The sequence below is a fragment of the Melozone crissalis genome, unplaced genomic scaffold (genome assembly GCF_028551555.1).
Source record: "Melozone crissalis strain CALT ecotype California unplaced genomic scaffold, PUWL_Pcris_2 ptg000198l_1, whole genome shotgun sequence".
Taxonomy (NCBI): domain Eukaryota; kingdom Metazoa; phylum Chordata; class Aves; order Passeriformes; family Passerellidae; genus Melozone; species Melozone crissalis.
In genome coordinates, this window is record NW_026535962.1 from 1,998,074 (window position 1) to 2,019,320 (window position 21,247).

The 21,247-nt window shown below is 54.6% G+C and overlaps 2 protein-coding genes across 2 annotated transcripts in view; one reads left to right on the forward strand and one right to left on the reverse strand.

Annotated features, from left to right (window-relative positions):
- The first annotated feature begins 564 nt into the window (after positions 1-564).
- Positions 565-4,205, forward strand: LOC128949192 (ubiquinol-cytochrome-c reductase complex assembly factor 2). Its single transcript, XM_054294039.1, has 4 exons — positions 565-724; positions 2,919-2,993; positions 3,302-3,371; positions 4,028-4,205. Exons 1-4 carry the CDS (start codon positions 587-589, stop codon positions 4,114-4,116), a joined length of 372 nt encoding a protein of 123 aa, XP_054150014.1. The 5' UTR covers positions 565-586; the 3' UTR covers positions 4,117-4,205.
- A 935-nt stretch (positions 4,206-5,140) lies between these two features.
- ITPR3 (inositol 1,4,5-trisphosphate receptor type 3) overlaps positions 5,141-21,247 on the reverse strand; it is a 40,618-nt gene continuing 24,511 nt past the window's right edge. The window contains exons 31-58 of the mRNA XM_054294024.1: positions 20,496-20,747; positions 20,285-20,410; positions 19,904-20,029; positions 19,686-19,806; positions 18,843-19,027; positions 18,590-18,738; positions 18,250-18,358; positions 18,018-18,108; positions 17,645-17,814; positions 17,043-17,217; positions 16,134-16,318; positions 15,364-15,564; positions 14,940-15,050; positions 14,558-14,653; positions 14,250-14,351; positions 13,863-13,949; positions 13,174-13,284; positions 12,574-12,766; positions 11,723-11,848; positions 11,114-11,286; positions 9,866-10,030; positions 9,186-9,378; positions 8,748-8,843; positions 8,270-8,394; positions 7,903-8,068; positions 6,901-7,061; positions 6,305-6,466; positions 5,141-6,013 (exon numbers count right to left, since the gene is read on the reverse strand). Coding sequence (XP_054149999.1) covers positions 5,945-6,013; positions 6,305-6,466; positions 6,901-7,061; positions 7,903-8,068; positions 8,270-8,394; positions 8,748-8,843; positions 9,186-9,378; positions 9,866-10,030; positions 11,114-11,286; positions 11,723-11,848; positions 12,574-12,766; positions 13,174-13,284; positions 13,863-13,949; positions 14,250-14,351; positions 14,558-14,653; positions 14,940-15,050; positions 15,364-15,564; positions 16,134-16,318; positions 17,043-17,217; positions 17,645-17,814; positions 18,018-18,108; positions 18,250-18,358; positions 18,590-18,738; positions 18,843-19,027; positions 19,686-19,806; positions 19,904-20,029; positions 20,285-20,410; positions 20,496-20,747 — 4,026 coding nt within the window. The 3' untranslated portion in view covers positions 5,141-5,944. The remainder of the gene's footprint in view (positions 6,014-6,304; positions 6,467-6,900; positions 7,062-7,902; positions 8,069-8,269; positions 8,395-8,747; positions 8,844-9,185; positions 9,379-9,865; positions 10,031-11,113; positions 11,287-11,722; positions 11,849-12,573; positions 12,767-13,173; positions 13,285-13,862; positions 13,950-14,249; positions 14,352-14,557; positions 14,654-14,939; positions 15,051-15,363; positions 15,565-16,133; positions 16,319-17,042; positions 17,218-17,644; positions 17,815-18,017; positions 18,109-18,249; positions 18,359-18,589; positions 18,739-18,842; positions 19,028-19,685; positions 19,807-19,903; positions 20,030-20,284; positions 20,411-20,495; positions 20,748-21,247) is intronic.

Here is a 21,247-nt window from a genome sequence, read left to right on the forward strand (position 1 = left end):
GGGAAGGGCCTGTATCATGAGAGGCTGAGGGAGCTGGGAAGGGTGTGGAGCATCAGGAGGGGCTGAAGGAGCCCAGAAGGGTCTGGAGCATCAGGAGGGACTGAGGGAGCTGGGAAGGGTCTGGAGCATCAGGAAAAGCTGAGGGAGCTGGGAAGGGTCTGGAGCCCTAGAAGGGGCTGAGGGAGCTGGGAAAGCGGCTTAGCCTGGAGAAAATGGGGATTAAAGGGGAACCTTCTGTCTCTGCACAACTCCCTGACAGGAGGGGATAGCCGGAGGGGCTCGTGCTCTGCTCCCAAGGGACATGACAAGGGTAAAACGCCCTCAAGCTGAGCCAGGGGAGGTTCAGGTTGGAATTTCCTCACGGAAAGGGCGGTGAGGCTTTGGAAAGGACTGGCGGGGCAGTGTTGGAACCCCCATGGCTGGAGGCGCTGCTCTGAGCTGCCGATAAGTCGGACATCGAGCGCACTTTAGGACCCACCGCCCCCGTCAGGACTTTCCCCCCTCAGGCGTTCCCGCCCAGCCGCGCCCGCACGTGACCCGGCGGCGGCGCCACGTGACCCCTCCCCGGCGCACGTGACCCGGCGCCATGGCCGCCAGCCGGTACCGGCGCTTCCTGCGGCTCTGCGAGGAATGGCCGGTGGAGGAGACCAAGCAGCAGCGGGACCTGGGCTCCTTCCTGCGGCAGAAGGTGGCGCAGGCCTTCCGCGAGGGCGAGAACACGCCGGTGAGGGGCGGGAGGGCGGCACGCCCGCGGCGCTGGCCTGGGAGGGCGCGGGGAGCGGCCCGGCGGGGGCTCTGAGGGGGCTCTGCGGGGCCGGGGTTCAGGGCTCACACACGGCTCTGCACCGGGGCTCGCTGGGCTCTAGGAGGCTGTGCTCGGGCCTTCATGGAATATTAGAGCTGGGAGGGGACGGGAACTCCAGAGGTGATGGGGTCCGGCTGCTCCCGGGCCGGGCTCGGCAGAATTTGGGACACACATCCCGGGAAGGCTTTGGAATACCGGGCACGGGCTTTCCAAACTGTGCCCGGGACACCGGGGCTGCACCTGGGACAAATGATTGGTAGCCAGGACACCGGGTTTGTACCCGGGACCACCTGGTTTGTACCCTTGACTCTGGGCTTGTGCCCAGGACACCTGGGTAGTGCCCAGGACACCTGGTTTGTACCCGGGATAAATGGTTGGTGCCCAGGATAAATGGCTTGTGCCCAGGACACCTGGGTAGTGCCCAGGACACCTGGTTTGTACCCAGGATAAATGGTTTGTGCCCAGGACATCTGGTTTATGTCCAGGACAATTTGTACCCAGGACACCTAGTGCATGCCCAGGACAATATCTGACCAGGACAGTTTGTACCCAGGATACCTGGTTTGTACCTAGGACAATTTGCACCCAGGACACCTGGTTGGTGCCCTGGACAAATGATTTATACCCAGCACACCTGGTTCATCCCCAGGACAGCTGTTTTATCCTCAGGATTACTGGTTTATACCCACTTCTGGCACCCTTTACACCATGTTCTTTGGAGAACCCCGTTGCTGTGGTTGTGGGGTGGGGTACAGGGCTTTGGGAGTTTCTCAGCCCTGCTGGAATCCAGTTAATCCTGTGATGTCCTTACCTCGAGGCTGGCACGATGGGATGCTGCAGCACTGCCTGACACTGATGGAATGCAGTGGTTGTACAATTGAATTCCGCCTCCAGATGTAATTCTGTTGGAGTTTAGGCTTTGCTGCTGAAATAAATTAGGGAATCTGCTGCCTGGCTTGGCTGCAGACCTTCCCAGGCACGGAGGTGTTGCTGCAGAATGCAAATGTGCCCTTTCTTAGCATAAAAACATTGTTCCAGAGATGCACTTTAGACCTCAAGGGGCCATTAGAGGCTCCTAATCCTGTACTGGTGTCCAGAATAGTCTGCAGCAGGCAGTTTGGGAAGGGTTTTATTGCTTTTCCATATGCTCAGGACAGCTTAATGTGTTGCACCAGTTGGCTCCAAGATCCCAAAGCTGCCACTGATCCTGGAAATCTGAATTGATGCCTGCAGCAGTGGTGGCAATTTGTGTGTGGAGAGGCTGAATGTGCTGGCAGGAGGAGCTTCTAAGAGGGGAACTAGAGCCACAGGACTTCTTTAGCCATCTCATAGAATGAGATTTGCTGGATTTCCAGGGTTGGGATGCTGTTTGTGCCACCCTTTTAATGGCTGGATCTGCTGGAGCCTTGGGGATCTCCTGCAGGGGGATGTGGCTGTCCCTGTATCCTCTCTCCTGCAGAGACCTTTTCCTTACTCTTCCTACTTCATCCTGGCATGGTTTGTGTTATCTTTACTCTTATTTTAACCATTCATGGACCAACACTGAGTTCTGGGGTGAGCTGGGCTCATTGTACCCCAATAAAAAACCAGCAGGGAAAACATTGTAGACTGGGAAAGCATCTGAGCAGGGGCTGTGCCAGGCAGAGACACCGGGGTGAGCCGGATCTCCCAGCTGAAATAGAAATCCAGTTACCCTTCAAGCTGTTCCTTGTCATTTGTGCTGATTTCCCTAATCAATTACAGGTTATTTTTAGCCCCCTACAGGTGTCCTGGCACCTTGTCCTGGGTGATTCCCTACAATGAGGCAGGTGACAGCGTGGCCTCGCAGCAGGAGGGGCACAGATCTCACAGCAGCAGCCAATAACGTTCTCTGGGGCTGTGCATTCACTGTCAGATCTTGTTGGGGCAGAGTTTCAGATCCATTCTGGGAATCCCAGCTGTTGTTATTCCTGCAGGCCGAGCTGGTGGGAGATGGAGGGGAAAAGCCTGGAGCAGGACAGCAGATGGGCAGCATCCAGCACTGCACTGGGAATTCTGATTGTCCCTTGGAACGAGGAGGGATTTGTTGTGGAGATGCAAAACCAGACTTGTGTGACGCTTGTGTCCCCTGCAGATCCCTGACCCCGAGGCCTGTGACCAAATGTACGAGAGCTTGGTCAGGATCCACACCAACTTCTACAAAAACAAGGTGAGAGCTGAGGCACTGGCCTCTGCCCCTCTGTTTGGGGGCAGCCACCGCCTGCTGCAGGATTCCTGGGGATGGCAGCATGGCTGGGAGTGCCTGAGGGACAGCTGAGGGGTGGGTGATGCAGCTGTGCCTGTGGTCACCCTTGGCAGCTGCTGGGTGAGCAGGGCAGGCCTGGTTCTTGGTGTGGATGAACAGAATCCCAGCTAAAACGCTCTCAGACTGAGCCAGCTGGTGACATTTGTGCCTTTTTCATGCACTACAAGTGAATTCTTTGTCTCTCTCCCTCCTTTTGCTTCTCTCCTGGGAAGTACCCACGCCTGAAGGACACCACCTTCACCGGGGTGACAGTGGAGGATTGCAGGACAATCCTGGCCACAGGTACTGCTGCTGGGCTTGGGCTGAGAGGGCAGGGGAAGGGGACATTCTGGTTTTTGGGGTGCTCCCTTGCACCCTTCCTCAGCCCCTGGGACTGGAGGGTACCAAGGGGCTCCTGCAGTTCTGTGGAGGTGTTGGATGAGGAGTAACTCAGTATTTTGGGGTGAGGAATCAATTGGATTTTGCACTGTCAGGAACCACAGAGAGTTTGCAAAGGCTGTGTGGGGTCAGACAGCAGGAACACATTTGCTATGTCAGCCCAACACTGAGCTCAGCTTCTCTTTCACCATCTTCCAATTCCCTTGGTATTCCTTGTGTGCCAGACCCTGGGAAGGAGCAGGTGCCCCACACAGAAATGCTCTCACCACATCCCTCATGAAGGGCAGAGCTGGGAGCCAGAGCAGCTTTGTTCTGCTCCAGTTCCTGACTTTGATTGCAGTGCGTGGAAAGTGAGTATCAGTTGTTGGTGATAAGAGACTCCCTGCATTGATTGGAAGGGAAACCAACCTCGCCTCGGGCCTGGAATGAAAATTCATTAAGAAGAGAAGTCAGGAAAGGAAATTAGATGGAAGGCAGAGCTGTTTTAAGAGGGTTTCATTTCTCTGCTTGCCTGCTTATCTTCTTCTGGCCCATCTCTGTCTCCCTTCTCCTTTTTGCAGACATTCTGAGACAGATGGAAGACAGGAAAAAAGGAACGTGGAAAAGACTGCGGGAAAAGTTCTCTGCCAAGAAACCCGAGGAGGGTTGAAGTGAGGGCCCAGCTCTCAGCTTCTCCACTGTACATATCCCTGAAGCTCTGTGTGTTGCCATGATGAATAAAACCACTTATTCCTCTTAGCAACAGCATTTTTGTTCAGCCCTACCCTTTATATTCTTCATATTTAGTGCCTCCTTTTTGCTGCTGAGAATCTGGGGCAGAGCTTAACACATCCATCCATGCTGGAGCAACAGAGGGAAGGGGACTTTGTGGTGTCAAACCTGACCCTTTGCATCTCAAAAAATGGAACAAGCAGGAGTTGCCCAGAGGGAGGAGGTGCAGCTTTAAATGTTCTTGTGAAGAGAACAGAGAGGATGTGAAAACCTGTCTGTGCTTGTGTTTGTGTGTTAGCCCAGGGACCAGGGAGGGAGAACTTTAATCACCACATTTATTTTCCTTTGGAGAAGACAGAGGACAGAGGGTGACTTTGCCATGGTGACAGTGGAGCACGAGTTTAATTGAGATTTTAATCAGCTGCTGCTGCTGGAGGAGCCAGCTCTGTGCAGATCCCCCCCAGCCTGAGGAGAGGGATGTGTGGGTTAGTGCAGAGCTGAGGGTGAAGGCAGGATTAAATGACATGCTGCTAGATGGAGCCATAAACACATTTCAAGTGTTCTGCAACTTCACTGTTATGGGCTTTTTTATTCTCTTTTAGAGTTGTACTGCTTTCATCAGTGTCTGTTCTTGGGCTTGGAGCTGGGGCTGGCTTGGGAAAGATGAGTGTCTGGAGCAGAGCTGTGCCAGGGCTCCACAGCACCAACAGCTGCTCCTTTTTATGGGTTTCAGCAGTGATTTCCTGGCAGGCACTGAAAGAATTCAAAACTGCAGCAGGCTATGGTCCAGAGCTCCAGGAACCAAGGCTGGTGCTGGTGGTGGCTCCTCATGGCAGCATTTGGCAGGGGATGTGCAACACCTGGAGCTGGGAGCAGCAGCCTGGGGAGCACCTTGGGTGCCAGCCCTGCTTTGGGTTCTGCTCCACAGCCCCAACACACAGAGGGCACAGGGAAGGGACTTTCTTTACCACGTTGAAGTTTTTATTATAACATGATTCTGTATTTAATTTAGTTAAGGCAATTTACACTTCAGTTCTTAAGTAACAATGATAACAACTAAAAAAAAAAACCAAAACAACAAAAAAAAAGGTAAAACATGACACCAGAGATGAAACTAAAACACAGGACACCCCTTCACAGTGAACTCCTGTAAACCTGCAGGCTCCTACTACTGCTGCCCAAAGATCCTTGGTCCACAGAAGGCAAAAGACTTTTTAGTTCCCACTAGGACAAGCTCAGCTCCTCATCTGGCAAGTTAATTAAATTAAATCCACCTCCTTGAGTTCAGCTGCTCTTTCCTGCACCACAGGATGGAGAGAATTCTGTCAATGGAGAGGGGTCAGCGTGGAGCAGGCACAGCAGATAACGAGGGCTGCTTGGCAAATATCCACAGGGACAAGTGGCACTCGGAATAAGTTAAATAGTGCGGCCCTACAGCTACTTACCCCACAGCTGAGGGGGGCTGGAGCACATGGAGATAAAGATACAACCCTCCACAGTTGCAAAATAAAAGAGTTATTGCCATGAGGAATGAAAGTCCTGTATGGTTTATCTTCCTACGAGGGTGTTGGAAAAACACCTGGGCCCAGGTGTGGGCTCCGGCCGGTCCCTGCTCCTGGGATTGCTACAAGCTCTAAGGGAGATGCTGCCTGGGAAGCCCTTTCCATGTGGTCCATTGTCCCCAGGCAGTGACAATCCATGCCTGGAGGCCAGCGAGGAGCAGCCTCAGCTGCCACAGGTGCAGTCCCTCGGTGGCAGGAGCTGTCTCAGTGGTTCATGGTGTTCTGCACATCCACAAACCCCATCCTCTGCCTGCGCTTCCGCTGCTCCGTCATCTGCAATTCCAACAGGGACATGCTGAGGCAATTCCAGGCCCTCCTGCTCTTGGATGTGCTTCCCAAGTGTCTGACTGTGCTGCTTTGAGCCTCTGCCAGCAAGCTCTGAGCTGGTGAGGCAATTCCCAAACCCACGTGTCCCAAGTGTCCCCAATTCCCCCAAAAAAGAGCTGCAGGAGCCCTGTGCTTGTCTTTGTGCTGCCTTGGGCAGGTCCTTTCTCCCATTCCCTGCCCTCAGTAGCTATTTTGGGAAGGACAGAGGGTTCCTACAGGGGATTCCCATTTCCATACCTGTTCCTTCAGCTCGTTCAGCTGGGAGGTGAGGTGGGACACGAGCTTCATGGTGGTGTTGAGTTTGTCCTGCAGATTGCGGATCTCGTTCTGCTCCCCTTCCCCTTCATTGCTGACCAGAGACATGGCTCGCATCCGGGGGAACCAGTCCAGGTTCTTGTTCTGGGAATGTGACCAAGGGGAGTTGGAGTGAGGGGTCAGACAGGAGGAGGGAAGATAGGGTTTAACAGGCAGCCTCCCTGTGCTTGAGGTTTAAAGAAACTCTTTGCAAAAATCTGCCATTTTTCCATGCATGGTCCATTTCTAGGTTGGTTCATGGGCTTAAGTGCAGAAATTTTTTTTCCTTGCTTTCCTTTCCCCCCCTTGCCTAGAAACCCCATTGAAGCCCCACTCTGCTTGGTTCAACCTTTCAACCCACAGGACAAACCCTCAAACAGACCACGTGGAAAAAACCAGCAAAGAACAAACTCAGGCACTGCACCATTATCCAGTATTTTCCAAAAGGACTTCCCAGAGCTGTTTTTCCTTGGCCAGCCCCTTGTTCCCGGGGCAGGCAGGTTGGGATGGCCAAGGAGCTGCCCTGAGGGCACCTGTACCTTGATCATCTGTGCCACGTAGCTCTCAGGGCCAGTGTAGTCAGTCTTGTTCTTCACCCGCACCAGCACGATGAAGTACAGGTAGTTCCACATGTTGTGCTCGTATTTGATGTGCTCCTCAAAGGACACGGTCTTGTTGTCAAACTTGTCCCTTTCCAGCCCTGAAGGGTGGAGAAGGACAGGGAGGAGATGGGGACGAGGTGAGTGAGCAGCAAACACGTGGAAGGAAATTCAGCCCAGTGCATCCCCTCCCAAAGGTGACATTTAAGTGCTTTTAATAATTAGTTGGCATTCAGCACATAAACATCCAAACCAGGGGGCAACAACCCAGCTGGGGGTCAGGAAACTTCTGTTTAAAATCACAGAATCAGAGAATCGTGGAATGGTTTGGGTTGGAAGGGATCTTTCACCCCCTTCCCCTATCCCAGGGTGCTCCAAGCCCTGTCCAACCTGGCCTTGGACACTTCCAGGGATGAGGCAGCCACAGCTGCTCTGGGCACCCTGTGCCAGGGCCTGCCCACCCTCACAGGGAACAATTTCTTCCCATGTCCTGCTGGCTCTGTCTCTGCCCAGTAAAATAAACCCAGAGGATCTTTAGAGGAAAAAAGCAGAAAGAGTTACCGGGGTTTTCTTTTTTTTTTTTATGTCTACTGCTGGCTGAAAGGATTCCAGAGCATTTTCTCTATTATATTTCTCCAGTGATATGCTGCTTTTTTACCCAACTGGCCAAGGGAAGGTCTCAGTACTGAGATGCACAGCCACAAGAATCCCACAATGTGGTTTTAGTTTAACACCTCATTAGCAGGGTGAGGAACAACTCTGAGAATTTCCCTCCAGCTGTGCCCTTGTTTAAACCCCTCCCAGTGCAGTGACCCCTCAATGAACAGATTCCAGTTTTGCAGTGATAAATAAAAACCAGAATCCAGCTGAAATTCTTTTCCTTCCCCCAACCTGGGAGGGGAGGAAGAACTTTGGGGCAATTCCTGTATTCCCAGTGCTCACCACAAATAAAACAAGTGGTCTTCAGGATCTCTTCCTTCTTCTGTTTCTCACTCCTCAGATCAGCAAAGGTGTCAATGATGACCCCAAAGATGAGGTTGAGGACAATGATAATGACAATGAAGAAGAAGAGGAGGTCGTAGACAACTCGAGCAGGGAACAGGGACTCCTGTAATGGGTGAGAGGGAGAATTGGGTGTCTTGCACAGCTCTGCTCCAGCCAGCCCGGTGACACAGCTGTGCCTGAGGCACCGGGGAGGAGGACGTGAGAGATGGAGCTGGATGTGTTGCAGCTCCCAGGGAGAGGGGCCAGCAGCGATTGCAGCAGGGTTTGGCAGAGGAAAGAAGTCGCAGGTGCTGTCCCCACTCACGTCCTTGGAGGGTTTCCTCAGGATGTCCCCCACGCCGCCGCCGTTGCGCAGGCCGTGGTTGAGGACGGTGACGATGCACATGAGCAGCGTGTCACAGGCACGTTCCCACTGCTCTGGCTCAGCTTCTGGGGAGGAGAGCAGGGCAAGGACTCAGAGCACAGCACAGCACCAGAGCCTGGCGGTGGCACGGCTCCAGCTGCAGTGGCAGTGACACAGGAGCAGCTGCTGCTGTTGTGATGTCCCAGCCAGCAGCTCCTCCAGCAGCCAAAGGCTCCTGCAGCTCCCACCTCCTTTCTGATTAAATCAATCCACCCCAACATTTTTTATGCCAGGGTCAGTGCAAAATTCACAGGCCTCTTGCCCAATACGTCCCAGGAAGCAGATTGAGTTTCTGCCTTGGAAAAGCTGGGATTTTCCTCAGCTGGCTGGCAAATCCACGCTGCCACACACAGCTGGCATTTCCACAGGGTTCTCTTACCTTCCAAGGCAGTGGGTGCAGCAGAGCAGCTGATTTTGTCACTGCTGCACGACTCCATGAAGGTCTCCACGTTCTTTTGCATCCCCAAGGGATCATCTGCAAGGAAGAGACCCCAGCCCTGTGAGAGCAGCACCTCTCCCCAGCAAACCACTGCCATGGGCTCCTAGGAAGATGCCAACCTTCCTGGGAAAAGCTTGCCTCATATCCTCCTGCTTTTTGTAGGCCCTGAAGCTTTTTCTCAGAGTTTAGACCCCACAGAGCTGACCCTTCTCTGTACCCCCTTCTCTGCCAGCACTAACCCCAAGCCCTGCTCTGTGCAGCACGAGCACAAAGCTGTCCCCTCTGTGACCCCCAAACCAGTGTAAAACCCCACCCAGCACACCCCGAGATGTGCGTGGAGGGTCCCACAGCGTCCCACGAGCCCCAGCACTGCCCAACCTTTGGCTTTGCTGTCCGGCAGCCGGTCCACCTCGAGGATGAAGTCATCCTTCAGGAACAGGAAGCCCACGATGGAGAAGAGGTAGACGAGGATGAGGGCCAGCAGGGCTGTCAGCAGGATGGAGCGCCCGTTCCGTGTCACGCTTTTGATGACATTAAACAAGGTCTCCTCACGGTAGATCAAGTCAAACAGCTGAAAGGACCCAGGAGCAAAGAAATGCTGCGGGGTGCTTCTCTTGATAATGCCTGGCCTATCTATATCCCCTTTTATCCTGAGATCTTGGATCGCTCAGCAGACCTTGACTAACTTTTCTCACAAAGCCTTTAAGTTTCCCAGCTTACTGAAGGGAAGCAGAGAAGAATGGTGTGACTTATTCACAGCAGGAGAGCCAAGAATAGGCCACATGTACCCTGGCTCTGCCCTCAGCAGCTCACGTTGCCTCCCAGCTGACCCAGATAAAGCACGCAGCAGATTAGAAGGAGAGATACAGCCCAGGACCAGGAGAGAGACAGCAATAGATGCTGTCAGGAGGCAGAAAGCTCAGCCCATGCAAAGATTAGAGCACAGGGAATTGTTCTCTCCGCTATCAATCAGCCCCTGGGAGGTGTCACAGGAACCTTCCAGCTCCCAAAGCAGCAGCCAGGCTGCCTGTGCCCCCAGGCTCCTGGATTTATCATACCAGGATGCTGTAGAAGAGCTCGTGCACGAAGAGCCCCAGGACACTGGTCACGATGTAGCCCACGTGGTAGAGGAATTCCACATCCATGATCATGGCCTTGTAGCCACGGATGAAGGTGCCTCGGTTGCCCACGAAGCTCACCACGAACACGATCTTGTTGGTCAGCTGGGGACAGCCAGAAACAGGAGGGCGTTGAGAGTTTTTTGCAGGACAATGGACATTGCAACGTTTGCACAAAGCAGCCTTCATATAGACTGAGTAAGTGCCACAAGTCAGTGCATCCCTCCGGGTGTCCAGAGTTGCTGGGGGGCTCGGAGACCCTGGCACGCAGCCCAGAACACCTGTGGGTTTGATTATGACCCCTGGAGCAAATTACCAGCTTTGTATGAGGACATGAAAGTCACAGAAGTTTAAATAGCATAATAATAAAATTATCACAGGGTGAAAAGGTCGATTTTAGGATTTTTGGTATGGGGGTTTTGGGGACAAGATGGAGGGACTTGGGCATGTCCAGCCTTTCTCCTTCTTCTTCTTGTTCTCCATTTTCTGCAGTGATGTTGGCACTTTGGGATTGGTTTAGAATAGAAGTGCACTGTCTAACATAGGTGATGGGTATTGGAAAATAATTGTAAATATGTTATACATAGTTTGTAGTATAAAAAGACAACACTGCCCTGAGGACAGTGAGAGTGCCTGTGGCTGCCCTGCTGAGCAGAGCTCGGCTGGGCAGAAAGAAAATTTTATAGATAAGAATTAACAAACAACTTCAAGACCAAAAACTGAAGAGCTCTGACTCGTTCTTCAGCCAAAACAGAGACATCCTGCACATCTTGGGGCAGCAATTAACAACTAACTAAACTCCGAAAAGTAAGGTCACCATGTCCTTGAAGGACACAAAACAAGAAGAACACGCTCAGAAGCAGACAGTGACAGTTCAGGATGCAAAGGCAGACAAGAAAACCCCAGTGAGACACATGAAGAACGAAGACTAACTAAAATTAACCAAAATATTAAAATGCGTGCGTAAAAAGGATTTAACCAATCATGCATTAGCTTGAGGCGTGAAAAATAGAGAATAGTATAAAACTGGCTTTTTGTAATAAATTGGCTTCACTTGATCATATTGATCATGGTGTGATGTCCCGCTAATGATCCTCCGCATAGGAGGGAGTGGGGCTGGCTGTGCTCTGGGAATGTGGGACAGTGCTCAGGACAGGTTCCTGATGCCCCATCAGGTGCAGAACTCACATTGAGAGTGCCCAGGATGTTGAGGGTGAGCCCGATGCCCAGGTAGTAGATGGAGCGCAGGATCAGGGCCACCAGCAGCGGCCTCACCCCGTAGCGCTTGGTGAACAGGGCCATGATGGAGAAGCAGATCAGGATCCAGAAGAGCAGGGAGATCAGCGGGGAATCCAGCACTCCTGGCAAGAGGAACACATGGATGCTAAAGGCAGGGGCACTGCTGCTGCCAGGCTGTCCAGCCACACTAATGAGCTCTTTATCAGAAATGATGGTGCTGCACTGCAGGGTTTGTGCTGGTCCAGATGGGTTTTGCTGATACATTTCCTAACATCTTTTATCCAAGAGCTCAGAACTACTGTAGGTGATGGAAGCTTTGCCTGACAACAGCAATGTATCCCATCGCTGCTCCCTACATTGTACAAACAGGGGAAGGGCAGCCCAGGAGAAGAGAGGTTTCCCTGAGAAGGAAGGGGTGGGAGGGCTGGAAACTGAAATCCTGATTAATCCTTTTTCCAGCAGAAAGGATTGGGGCTGTAGGAGCCCAAGGATCTGCCTTTATCCAGCCCAAGGACCTGCTCCTTCCATTCCAAGGAGCAGCAGGTGCTGGGCACTTACCCATGGAAGTGGCTTCCACGTAGGGGTAGAAGAAAGCAATGATGATGTTGATGAAGACGGCCAGGTTGAAGGAAATGCTTCCCCAGAGCGTCATTCTGCGGGAGAACCAGTACATCAGCGGCATGCCTGGGGGGAGAGGAGGCAACACAAAAACCTCAGCCAGCCTCGTGCCAACCGGGTCCTCCTGGAGCCCCTGTGCCATCCAGACCCTCTGTGCCATCCCAGACCCCTGTGGGCTCTGCAGCTGCTGCCCCCAGACCAACCCAGCCTCCCACCTTCTACAAACCATTCATGAGGTGTTTTGAAAACATTCCTGCTTGTCAAGTGGCTCTGCTTATATTCCTTGGTCTCCCAGCCCTCTGGAAACCTGCTCTGAGACCCTGGAATCAGCTTGGCTCTGTCCTCCCTCACAGCTCCTACACTACTCCTCAGCAGCACCCCAGTATCCGTAGTGTGACCCTCTACTCAGTTCCTGGGATTTCCAGCCGGGATTTCCACCCTGGAAGCCCCTGAGCAGGTTTGCAGGGGGCAGAGAAACAGGTTTTATTTCCCATGTGCAGCTACAAGACCCAGGCTTAGGAGAAGGCAACTGAAAGGGCTTTCCAGGGCAAACACCTCATCTGGAATCCCAGGGGACGTGAGCAAGGTGCCCCTCAGGCTGTGGAGAAACCTGAGAGCACAGAGCAGCCCCATTGCTGGATTTCAACCCTCACTCCCTGCACTGTGCCACGTTTTTGGTGCTCTGCAGAGCTCTGCAGCCCAGCCATGCCATTCCAGCCCTTTCCCTGCAGGAATGTCCCCGGATTCCCAGCGGGGCAGCCCAGGGGAGGGAGGCTCTGCCTTGCTCTTACTGCGCAGCTTCTTCTGCCACTCCATCTCGTTGTGCAGGAAGGAGGACTGGTCGAAGAAGTCGCTGACTTTGCTGCCCTGCTCGTCCTGCTCCGTGGTGGTGAAGAGCCTGTACTTGGTCTCCTTGGTGAGGAACTCACAGATCCCAGGCACGGGGAAGATGATCTGCTCCATGCTCCGGTCCAGCCGCACGATCTGCAGGATGCACAGCCCTCAGATCCTGCCCTGCTGGGGGTTTTTCCTCCTCCTCACACCCAGCTGTGCCTTCCCCCTCCTCCCTCCCGCTCCACAGGGTCCAAATATTGTCAGCCCCTCGTTGAAAAGCTTCCAAAGTGCCCTGAGCAGAGGCAGCCCTGGCTGGGGTAAGTGGGAGGGTGGGAATGGGGGATCCATGGCAAGGATGAGGCTGCTGGATCAGCTGCATCCCACTGCTGCTGGGAGAGAAGGGCAGGGCCCAGGGGGCTGCTCATCCCTCAGCTCCTGGGGCTAATGCTCCTGCATGGGGGTGGGAAGAGGGGGCAGCTCCTGGTGCAAAATAATCAGACATGAGGCGCCTGGAGCCAGGTGGGATTCATGGAGAGCCAACAGGCAGGAGGTCTTGCCTCGATTTGGGACGTGTGCTTCTCATAATAAGCCAGTGGATCCTCCTCTTCCTCCTGCACTGGGGCCGTGGATTTCAGCATCTGCGACAGCTGCTTGTTGTTAAGGCTGAGCTGGATGGGGAGAGGGGAAGGGAGAGGGTGAGGATCCAGCCAGAAGCTGGATCCGACTGTTCCCACAACGTGCCTCAACACCTCCCACAGCTGATGAGGATTTCAGGGAAAGGCAAATGTATTAAAGCTTCCAGTGAGGGGTGCGAGTGCTCCCCACGGTGACAGACAATCGATTCCCTGCAATAATTACATCCAAGTGCTGCTAATCCACAAATTACAAACCAGTGCTCACAAAACCCCCGGGGAAATCACATTCCTGCTGAATCTTGTCGGGATCTGAGGTACCTGGGCAAGGAACAGCAGCAAAGGACTCAGCCCTTCCTTTCTAAAGGGAACTGGGGAAGTGGGGAAGGGCAGGACCCCCCCAGGGCCACCAGCCTGTGTCACCCCACAGCAGGGCACACACACCTTTGGGCTCCTACCTCTGCCTAAAAGTGCATTTAAGTGTTTCTCCCTCTTTAATCCCCTGAGGAACACCAAAATCCATCAAATCCTGAACAACAAACCCAGGTGGGCTCTGAAAAGGCTTTTTACAGCCTCGGATGAGGGCGGATTGTGGGGGCTGTGCCTCTCCATACCATGGATGAGATTCCCTCCTCCTCCTCCTCCTGGATTCGCTTCACCGGCTTCAGGAGCTGCTGCAGAGACTTGTTGTGTCGGGAGAGCTGGGAGGGGACAGGGGTGGTGACAGTGAGCACAGCATGGCAGGGGGACACGGGGCACAGGATGGCCAGCAAGCCATGGCTGCTCCCCACAGCCAAAGGCACATTTGGCTCCCCAGGGAGGCCAATCTGCCTGCAGGAAATGTGCAAAATTATGGAGGGAAATGTGCAGAATTATGGAGGGAAATGTGCAGAATTATGGAGGGAAATGTGCATAATTATGGAGGGAAAATGTGCAGAATTATGGAGGGAAAAGAGCAACCTGTGAGCGCAGCCTGGCAGGATGCTTTTACAGCTCCCTACCTGCAGCGCCAGGATATAAATGTTGTGTCCAACTTCCCGGGGGGAAACCTCGGCGTTCTCACACTCCTCCTCCTGCAGGTAGGCCTTCTTAATCACATCCACCTGCAGGGCAGCACAGGGGCGCTGAGCTCCTGCCCACTCCCTGCTTCCCCCTGCAGCCAGGATTGGGGCAGGAGCAGCAGCAGCGGGGGCAGAAATTGCAGCAGGACCCAGGGCAGAGGATGTGGGTTGTGGAGAAGGGAGGCAGAAACTGCAACACGACCAGGACATGGGCTGGGGGCTCAGACAGACATTCCCAGTTCCCTCACCAGTTCCTGGGGCCGGAGGCTGATGAGGATCCGCTCGGCGTTCTCGCTGTCGTGCCTGCTCTCCATGAGGGCCAGCAGGAGCTTGGAGGCATTGTCCTGGTGAGGAGAAGCCCTTGGTGAGGGGAGCTGTGCCCTGCCACTGCCCAGGGCTTTGGGGTGGGCAGAATTATCCAACTCCCTTGTGCCAGGGGCATCTGAGCGTGGTGGAGATGCCCCAGCCCTGCCCAAGGGTCTGACACGGGCAGGGTCCCCTCTACAGTGACAACCTCACCCCACAGCACGCCCTGTGACCCTGCCAGTGAGTCCTGGCAGTGACACACGCAGTGACACACGCAGTGACACATGGACATGTCCCCAGCACCCAGCCCAGGCCTCTGTGCACCTTCAGCTGCAGGACCAGGTCCATCCTGTACTTGCAGAGGGGGCTGATGTCGTTTAGGATCAGGGCAGTGATGATGTCGATCCCGTTGGACTCGTGGGTCACGATGCAGCTCTGGGGGAATCAGACAATGTGTTATCCCACAGATCCTGCCAGTCCTCCCAGCTCCACCCTCCAGCACAGCCCTGGTCTGAAACTCTGCCCTGCCTGCAGCCCAGGGCCCACAAACCTCCCCTCTCCCTGCAATTCACCCCACTCAATTATTTCCCCCCCCATTATTTACCCACCAATTTGCAGCCAAGCAGCAGCTGGTGACTTTTGCAGGAACCCTGTGATCCCTGCTGCCCACATTCTGAACCCAAAACCTGTCCCTGCTTCCCCCACATCCCCCCAGGTCTGTGATGAAGTTTGGGGAAGCCGCCCAGACCTGGTTCTCATGGCAGGGCCCCTGGCAATACTCGGTCAGGGTCTCCAGGGTCTGGGTGATGAGAGCCACGTTGTACTCGTTGATGTAGAGCCCCAGCAGCCCCAGCCCGCCCGTGGTGCTGCCACACATGATGTCCAGGAACTGCAGCGTCTCACACACCAGGTTGTAGTTGGTTTTGTTGTTCTGGCACCGCAGGAAGTTCTGTGGAGCAGAGCCCAGCAATTGGGACCCCATCCCTCTCTCCCCACACCCCTCCAGCTGCAGTTTGAGGGACATTTGGGCTGGGACTGCCCCTGGAACCTACAGACCTCAGTCCCACAGCCACTCGTGCCAGGAACTCCTCCCACAGCCCCCAGCTGGATGGAGCACTGAACATGGGGAAACTGAGGCACAGAGCTGCTGGGTGCCACAGCATTTTGGGGCCAAACTGGGGCAGATCCCAACTATCGCCCTGATTTTTAAGATTCTCTAAGCCTTCTGATATTTACATCCTTGTAACAAACTTTTTCACACACTTTCTGTAAATAACTGATTGTTTTCCATTCTTTTATAGAGGAGGAAAAATTTGATGGACTGTTGGTTTGCCTGGTGCCATTGGGGAGGTGGCACTTTCACCCTCCAATCCACTGCCACTTTTAGAAATAGATAAATGTTAGAATCAGAAAATAAACTTCCCCTTTAACCTTGAGAACAGCAGCGTGCCCACGTGGTGTTATTTCATGTCTTATAGTGACACCCAACCTTCCCCAAGCCCAGAGCCCAGCACCAACCTGCAGGTCCCGGTTGTGGTTCTCGCAGAGCAGCTGCAGGAAGCGCAGGATGGGCTCCATGATCAGCACTGTCACCCCCATCTCGTTGTTCTGGCCCTGCTCCCCGGGCTCGTGGCCCTTGCGGAACCCCACGGCCATCGGGTACCGCGTGGGGGTCCCGGGCAGCAGGAAGGGGTCTCCTCGTCCTGCAGGGAATATGGCACACACATGGTCTATGGAAAATCCTTTCCTTAGGATTTTTCCTCCTGAGAAGCTGAGAGGCCTCAGGAACAAAATGTAAACAATGGTTATCTGCTGCTGTGGGATGCAACAGGTGCATCTGTGATTGGTCTCATGTGGTTGTTTCTAATTAATGGCCAATCACAGTCAACTGTCTCAGACTGCCTTGGTCAGTCACAAGATTTCGCTATCATTCTTTTTCTATTCTTAGCTAGCCTTCTGATGAAATCCTTTCTTCTTTTAGTGTGAATATGATATATTATATTAATATATTAATATATTTATGTATTATTTATTATATTATTTTATTATATATTATATTTATATTTATATATTTAGTTTTAATATAATATATATCATAAAATAATAAATCAAACCTTCTAGAACTTAGAGTCAACATTCTCGTCTCTTCCCCCTGCAAACACCACCATAGGAATTGTCCCCTCCTCAGCTCAGCCTGTCACCAAGCCAGTGCTGGATGGACTTTCTTCTACTCTTTTAGAATAGTTTTAATGTAATACATATAATAAAATAATAAATCAAACATTCTAAAACTTAGAGTCAACATTCTCATCTCTTTCCTCATGCTGAGACCACTGTGAACACCACTACAGGAATTTTCTCCTCCTCAGGAATTGTCATCAAGCCAGTGCTGGCCCTCCTGAGGGGACAAGGGGACACTGCCCATACCTTTGGTGCCAGGGTCTGGCTCGTCCTTGTCCTCTCGGGGTTTGTTCCCAATGTCACTCATGTTCACCGACACCGTGGACTTGGTCTCCTGCTGCGCCTTCTTCATCCGGTCGTGCAGAACCTTGAAGAACTTCTCAGACTTCTTGTCGCTCGTCATGAGGTTGTAAAAGGATTTCTGGTGAAAGGACACTCGGTTCAGGCCCCACCATGGGGTTCAAAGTGTCCCTGCCTGTCCCTCTGGGCAGCAGCCTCAGCACTGCAGGCATTGCCCAGGATAATCTGTTTTTTGCTGGAGCCCCACTGCGTTTTTCACCATTTTTCAGCTTCCCTGTGACAAAGGGCTTGGGATAACCCTGCAGGTCCCCCAGAAGCGCTGCAGCCCTGAGCCATTTTAGGAATTCCCGGCAGAGGGCATCAGCAGAACTCCAGAAACAACCTGGAACCACCTGCCCCTCCCACAGCCTGTCATCCAGCCATGGAGCTGGGAACACAAATCATCACATTTCAGCACAAACAAGAGGTTTGTTTGCTCTGCCTGGGGCTGTGCACTGGACCCTCACCCTGCCCACATCAACCCCTGGCTGCCCAATCCCCCTCAGCACCTGGATCTCGGTGTTGCCTCCATCCAGCAGGCGGATGGCCAGCAGGATGCTCTCCTGGAAGATCTTCTCGTTCTTGGTGTTCATGATGAGGTCAGCCACCAGCTTGGTGGCCCCTTCGCGGTCCAGCCGGCACTGGACAGCGGCGATGGCCGACCAGTCCTGGTCCTGGCCTGTGCCAGAGGATAGCAGGGATGTGATGCTGTGGCAGCACAGAGCCAGCACAGCTCCACCGCTGCCAGGACATCTCAGTGCCACCCCTTCACCTCCCCAAATCCTCTGCTCCTCTGTGGAGCTGGCAACCAGCCCAGACCTGGTCCCATCGCCGTTTGGGAGCTGGGAATTTGAGGGGAAGGGGCAGGAGAGGGGCACTCACCTCCCCCTGCAGCATCCCCCATCTCCCCCTTGGAGCTGGACCTCTTGTTCTGCAGGTAATTGTTCATGAGCATTTTCCGCAGCAGGTTGCCCTGCCAAGGCAAACAAACGTCACCAGTGTCCCCATGCCAAGGCTGGGGCCAGGGCAGAACCAGCTGAGCACCCCAGGGTGCCCAGGGTGGGCTCTGCCAGCCTGGGAGTGGGGCTGGATGGACACACATCATGCTGCTCACCCTCTCTCCATACTTGTTCCTCTTCACCAGCATCTGCTGCAGCGTCCTCAGCACCTTGATGCAGAGCTTCTCCTCCGTCTCCATGAGGTCCTTGGTGTGCTGCACCAGCCTGGCACAGCAAAGCCATTGTCACACAGCTGGGAGGGACCTGGGCATCCCAGGGGGAACCACCCCCATCACCCCTCGGGCTGCAGGCACACAGGGATGCAAAGCCCACCCAGGATGAGGGTCCCAAACTCTTCACAGCACCCACAGTGAGGGTCCCAAACCCTTATCCAGCCTCCATGGTAAGGGTCCCAAACCCTTCCCAGCACCCCCAGGACCCCCATGCCAGGCTCACTTGGACAGGAACCCCCCGCTCTCGCAGCGCTGGAACGCCTCTGTCCCCTCCATGAAGAGCAGCTCCGGCCGGTGCAGGACATCCACCAGCACGGACAGCTCAGCCTCCACCAGCGGCTTCAGGCGATCCTCCAGGGCGTTGATGATGTCCTGCAAGCCACAGCAGCCCCTTCAGAGCCAGGGGACACACGGGAGAGGGACCCTGCAATGCCAGAGCCCACCTGAGCCCCGCCACACCCTGCCCTGCCCCATACCTGCAGCTTCTCGATGATGTTCTTGTAGTCCCACTGGTTGGGGGTGGTGGACACGCGGGGGAAGGAGCGTGTGGCTGCCTTGTAGCTCGAGGTGTTCCTCTGCACCGTGCTGGTGGAGCTGCTGTTGAGCAGGGAGCTCACGTGGGCGTCCAGGTCCATGGGCAGAGCGATGGAGCGGCTCTTGGCTGAGGGACACAGGGGTGGGGTTGGCACAGCCATCACCCAGCTGGATCCCACCGCCCTGTCTGGGCATCCCTTCACCAGTGTTCACCTCATTTGCAGCAGAGATTTGGGGTAAATACATCACTAAACTCCTCCAGGCCAGCATGGAGGAATGTTCCCACATGTCCCAGCATCCACAGCACCTCACAGGGTGGAAACTGGCCCCAGCCCCAGTTTTTGGTTGGGAAAGCCCAGCGTGGGGAGGCTGCAAGCACCCTGCCTGGAATTCCAAAGGGAAATCCCCACCCAGAGCCCAGCCACCAGCAATCCTTTCCACGGTGACTCAGTGCTAAGAGCCCTCAGGCTGAGTCAGGCAGCTGCACACCGAGGGCAAAGTCCTGGCCAGGGAAAACCACTGTCAATGTTGGCTTTGTGTCCGGGCAGGGACACACCAGGGAGCTCCCAGCCAAGCCCAGGCTCTGGCTATCCTCACGTTATCCTGGGAGTGCTGAGATGAAGCTCAAACAAAAGCCCATCCCTGAGCTGAATGTCCCCATCCCCAGCTGGCAGCCCCTCACCGTGGTGTCCTGCCACCCCCACAGGAGGGACAGGGTGTCCTGCTCGCTGCTGGCCCAGGGTGGCCCTGTCCCCTGTGCCCTGGGCACGGCAGTGGCTCCTTACCAACCATGGCCAGCGTGCGGATGCAGGACTCCACCGAGCTCTTGTGCTGCTGCTGCAGCCAGGGACACTCCAGCAGCCTCATGGTGGACTGCAGGAGCTGCACCACGATGGTCTGGTGGGTCTGGAGGGGACAGGAGTGTCAGCACACGCATCTAAACCGTGTTTTGGGGGCTTGGCTGAGTGCTGTCCTCCCCTGCCACCCTGCCCACCCGTGTCACCTGCAATGAGGTGCTGTTCTCCGAGAAGGGCGAGCTGAAGAACGCGTTGATGGTGTCCAGCACCACCGTCAGCACGTACTTCTCCAGCGTGGCATCAGGCAGGCGCTTCTCCCTCTTCTTGCACATCTGTGAGGACAGGGAGGACGCTGATGGCACCAGGGCCAGCCCGTGCCTGCCCAGGGGCTGCTGGGACCACACTGAGCTGAGGGACATGGCTGGTGACGCAGCTCCTGTGCCCTGACCACTCCCCAGCCCCAAGTGTGGCAGCTGTGTGAGGTCCCACATGTGTATCCACACCCTGCAGGAGGCTTGAAGGGAGTTTTGGAGTCCCCATCCAAGCCACCACTGCTGTGTCCCTCCCACCCAACCCTCCCCACGCACCTGGGCCATGTCCAGGGTGAAGTTCTCAAAGAGGGTCCAGATGTGGTTGCTGGTGTAGATCTCCTTCATCTCCACCTCCGTGTCCACATAGCAGTGGTTGACAAAGTTCACATAGGCCATCTTCACCTGTCAGGGAGGGGGAAATGGGCAGGGACACTGTCAGGGGACAATCAGTGCAGAGCCCAGTGTCCTCCTGGCTGCCACCCCGTACCTCTGTGATGCAGTCCTCGTGTGTCACCACCCGCACCACGTCCTCCAGGGGCAGCAGGGACGTGCACTTGATCTCGGTGTAGACGTTCTTGCCCTCGGCACAGGCAGCCAGCAGGTCCACCAGGGAGATGTGGTACATCAGGGGGCTGTTCTCCTCCACCCCATCCCTGGCTGCTGTCATCATCTCCAGCAGGGTGGCCAGAGAAGCTTTGTCGTTGTAGAAAACCACCACGTCGTCCCCAGCGTTGGTGAGCTGCAGGGAAGGGTCAGTGCTCAGAGCTCAGGGGTCACCACTCTGAAATAGGAAGGTCAGAAGCCTCCAAGGCCAATGGTGTCCCCTGTGCAGTGGGGAATGAGCAGCAGTGGATGGGAAGAGGGGAGGGATTCATGTTTACAGGGAAAACCAGGCATTTGCAGTGCAATCAAACATTGTGGAAGGTCAGAATCCTCCAAGGCCAATGGTGTCCCCTTTGCACTGGGGGATGAGCAGTAGTGGCCAGAAAGGGGACAGGGATTTGTGTTTACAGGGAAAACCAGCCATTTGCAGTGCAATCAAACATTGTGGGACTCCCAAACCGACTCTTGGACCTTGCATTGAGCCCCTGGAGATGGTTGATGGCCACTCAAGATGTCCACCAGCACTGGGGCTGGCTGGCTCCAGGGAGGATCCAGCACGGCTGGAAGGCTCTTCTCAAGGAAGCAGCCAACAGTGCAGGTTCCAAGAGCTTTATCCTGCTTCACCCACACTCCTGC